Source organism: Morone saxatilis, unplaced genomic scaffold, assembly GCF_004916995.1.
Source record: "Morone saxatilis isolate NCDOM2014 unplaced genomic scaffold, NCSU_SB_2.0 Contig21, whole genome shotgun sequence".
In the NCBI taxonomy this organism is placed as follows: Eukaryota; Metazoa; Chordata; class Actinopteri; family Moronidae; genus Morone; species Morone saxatilis.
Genome location: NW_023339774.1, coordinates 14,348,187 through 14,352,627, shown reverse-complemented (window position 1 = coordinate 14,352,627; position 4,441 = coordinate 14,348,187). Strand labels below are relative to the sequence as shown.

The following is a 4,441-nucleotide window of genomic DNA, read 5'->3' as shown; positions in this document are numbered from 1 at the left end:
GAAAATCACATTTTGGAGACAAGAACATAATAAAATAATAACAAAAAACAACAATAAAACGTAGGGAAAGTAAAAATACATTGTCTGAGTATGCATAAAATGTGTTTTCACATGTGATACACACACACACTTTGCTCTTCCTCACAGTGACACTCATGCATAAGCAACACCCAGCCTGTGACGTGTTTTCGGGGGAGGGGCCGTGTGTTTTTATGGTGTATTTGTACAATACCTCACTTCCTCAGCAGCTGCTGCCATTGCTGTGCTGTATGAGGAAAGAAGGGAGGGAGAGGCAAAGAGACAGTGGCAAAGAACGAGAGAATAAGGGGGAGGGAGTGACAGAGGAGCGGAACGGCTCAAAAAGAAGAAGAAAGGGTTAGCTGCCCCTGGAGGAAATCACTGTGAAGGGGCCTCATAGCGGGGAGGAAGCTAGCTAGGAAGGCAGGCAGATCAGCAGCGGTTCTATGGCTCAGTCGGCTGCTAACGGGGTGGACCGGGATCTGGCTAGCAAGAGGCTGCACTCAAGGTAGGACCTCAGGGGCTAACTGGGGGGCTGGAGGGGGGTTAGCCTGTCCTTGAATGACTGTCAGGGAAAAGAGACACGGGAGGGAGCGGCTTCAGGAGCAGAAAGGAGTGAGAATAATAGTAGAGAACAATAAATAGGGGCTGCCAGCTCAGGGCTTTCGCTTACTGAGGAGGAGCCAGGCAGGCGGAACTTGACCAGCCAGCTTTCACTGATTTAAAGCTCAAGACCCAGCCACAGTTGCAGCCAGAGCCCGGTTCCAAGCCTCATTCCTGGCTCGGGTCATTGAGCTGCTGTGGCTGGAATGTACAGACTGAGAGGAGCCTCATAAGATGTGGGGGGGGGGGGGGGGGGGGGACTATACTGTGAGCAAGGAGTGTGTTTGTGTTATCCAGGTTGGTCACTTTGACAGCACACATGGCTTTGGGGTTTAAAGGTGCCAGGTGGGTGCAGAATCACACCGTATGTAGGCTACAGGGGGCAGCTGATCACATGGGTGAAACATGCACACACACGTATTGTGTTAGGGTAGATTTGTGTAGCAGTGTCTGTTAAAAATGTTACCAGTTTAACCTCCTTATTTGCATACTTGGGGTATATGCGATAACCATGTTTCCACTCATTTGCAAGTTTTCTGTCTTTTCTTGCTTGGCTGTCTTAATGGGTTATTTGCATCTCAACACAACAGTTTTAACTTTGAACTATCTTTCCGTGCCAGTCGAGAACTTATAGGCAATAAGTAAAAACATAACCAACATGATGATGAACATTAGCGCTGTATTTTTATACTGCTTATTACTAGAGCTCTAAGTATTGTTGTTTCTTCATCAGTTATTTTCTCAATGAATCGATCACTTGTGCGCCTATAAAAGTTGAAGAAAATATTGAAAAATGCCCATTAAGACGTATTCAAAATAACTTATCCAGAGTCCAGATCATATTTAACAAAGAAAAGCATTATAGATTCACTTCTAAGAAGTTTAAATGTCTTATTGATTGATTGACTAATATTTTCAGCTTTACTTATTAAGTAAACAGTTAGACTGATTGGTCTGGTTTTATCTGTAGTTTGCCCTTTTCTCATGTCATATCTTAGACCTCTGCATCATATTTTGGTTAAAAGAATGACACATCTCTGTTTTCTATTTTGACATTTTGAAAATTCTGAATAATTATAACTGAGTATACTAGGATGCCTCCACATCTTTGGTAATCAGTCAAGTAAAATTAATCAGATATACCACCCACGGATTATGCAAACACTGTATCTAGTAACTGCATGGTAACATTTCCCAAAGAAATGCTTTGAGAGCAGTGGTGCAAGTCAAATCAAGGTGATATAACACAAGTTAATGCTTCGCTTGCTGTTTTGTTTATGGGGGACATATAGAAGTTCTAACTGTGTAATATTTGAAGCCCAGTGTCGGTGACACATAGCAGACTGCTGGAAATGTTAAGAACTGATGCGTTGTGAAGTGACATTCATAAGCCCTGCAAGGTTATCATGTCCCTGACACACACACACACAGTCACACAAAGATAAATACATACAGTGACTCAGTGTTGGTTATGATCATATGCATGGTTGATCTACCCTCTGATTGCTTTCCCTCTATTTTACAAACAGATAAAGTCAATACATGACCTTTCTACAATGGGGGTTGTAGATGTGTGTGTGTGTGTGTGTGTGTGTGTATATGCTTTTGTAGCTTGTAAGGAAACACATGAGCTACAAACGGATATTATCCGTAGGGCTTTGTCAATAAACAGTTTGTGTAAAAGGCTTTTGGGCATTATTTGTATTAACTGGATGTTGCCAAAATGTAAACAATGGATCGAAAGAACTCTGAAATAAGTATTTCAGAGCTTAAACTTCTACTGCTTCTACATTGCATCAGTTATTTATTCTGCTCTTTATTGACACATCCAGTGTAATCAGTCAACTACAGAATTGGCTACAGAACATAATGTGTCCTCAAACATAACCTCATTGTGTGGTAGAATAAATATCAAGGAAGGATATTAGGATGTACTGCTTGTGAAAAGAATGCAGAAATCATTTCTCAGTACTGACACATGCACACATTAGGGGAAATGCTGCAGCAAACCTCCACTTGGTCAACTTTGGAAATCACAAAACTCCAGGAATATTGCGATTAGTCGTCCCTAGGCTGTGCTATTTTCTCTCCATGTTTCCTGGGGTCATACAGGATGATCATTTTGCCACAGACAACAAGATTAAGAGAAACTGAATCACGGAGAAAGAAAAAAAAAAAAGCAGTTTTAAGAGAATCCGACGAAAGAAGGATGAAGGAGACAGCTCTGCTATAACGGAAAGAGACATGCACTGCAAGAGGAAAAAACATTCCTAGAGAGTTTCTCTTTGGTTTCCCTGACAACTAGCCGTGGCACTCTGTAATTATGGCTGGATTACTACTCTGAGCACAGAGTTTGTTAGCTAGGCCAAGAATAATGGGGGCAGTAGTATAGAACCCTGAATATGGAATAAGGATCCATGAATAAAGGAAGGGCTCCAAGAATATTTTGTTTAGTTTTATGAAGAGATGAACTTTGATCATCAGTATTGATATGGGTGAATGGGGAAATGTCATATTAAGGTTTTTACTAATTACTATTCAAAATCTACTATTTATTATGATTTATATACCTGCAATAATCTTGGGTATTTCGTTTTTGTATACAGTATAGTGTGTACTGAGTGAAGTGAATACATTTGAAATAATAATACAGTACAATACATTATTAAATATTAGTAAAGGGCCTACACAGTCACGTTGAGATGTGTGCCATTCCAACAATTTAGACTTCATCTTGTTTCAGGCTTTCAAATGTGAGTGGAGTTTTCAAAGATGGTGGACAATGATGACTTGGTTTTTGTTTAAATAAAATACAATTGAAGGGGTGATGTACAGTATGTAACAGGTGCATAATGCAGCATTTGTTTGCCAGTATAGGTTGTAAAAGTTGTATCTATGGCTGCAATTAATGATTGTTTTTATTATCGATTAATCCGCTGTTTACTTTATCAGTTTGTTTGTTGAGAACGCTTATATTCCACTAGACTTAAGTTGATTCATTTTTCACAGAGGTTTTATTTCACTAGACATTCTGAAAAGCTGAATCATGTTATTGGAGTTTTCAGTTCATATCCTCGGCTAAATGGGTATCTGCTACTATGCTACATCAGAAACGTAATAACTAAACTTTTAAATGCCCAAACCCAACCCTAGCCTTAAGTTCTTTTAAATTTCAGATATCTTTTGCAGTATAAACTTTTTGTGGCGGAAGAACATGATCTTATGCATATCAACAATGAATAAATTGTGATTCATGATTCGACAAAGGTTCGTTGTTCAAATGATGTGGTTTTCCAATGAAAGAACAAACATGGCATAGTTCAGCTTACACACAACAGCTTAACTTACTCCCTGAAACCTGTCCAATATCTTACATGTGCTCTGTGCTGCCATGGTAACAGCACTGGGAGACTGTCTCTCTTAGACCACAGGCAGGCTATTATGGGATGAGTGTCTCCCAAACAGACCAATTAGAGTGGTAATCAGAGGAGAGAATGGCAGACTGTACTGCACAGATCCATTCTTACGCCAACCACAAAGATGGCAAGAATCAAAAAAACTCTTATGGAGAATAATCCTTTTGTCTTTACCTTGTTGTCTATTTGTCCACATTTTTTTTTCTCACTCTTGGTCTCTTTTTTTTCTTTTATCCTTGTTTCTGTCTGAGTTAGCCCTCAAGCCAGCTCTCATGCCGTACTTAAAGTTCACTGACTTTGATCAAGACAAGTGATGATACATTGTGGCCTCTAACTTTACAACTGCACAGCTCAAGAACGCCTGGCGACATGGTTGAATAACCAACGTTCGTGTTTAATTACAT

General features: G+C 39.9%; 1 protein-coding gene across 2 annotated transcripts in view; it reads left to right on the top strand.

The window, feature by feature from the left end:
• The first annotated feature begins 218 nt into the window (after window positions 1-218).
• Window positions 219-4,441, top strand: part of gpsm1b (G protein signaling modulator 1b) — a 23,708-nt gene continuing 19,485 nt past the window's right edge. The window contains exon 1 of one of the 2 annotated variants that reach the window (XM_035667923.1): window positions 219-526. In XM_035667923.1, coding sequence (XP_035523816.1) covers window positions 465-526 — 62 coding nt within the window. In that variant the 5' untranslated portion in view covers window positions 219-464. The remainder of the gene's footprint in view (window positions 527-4,441) is intronic. The other variant, XM_035667922.1, reaches the window with a different exon arrangement.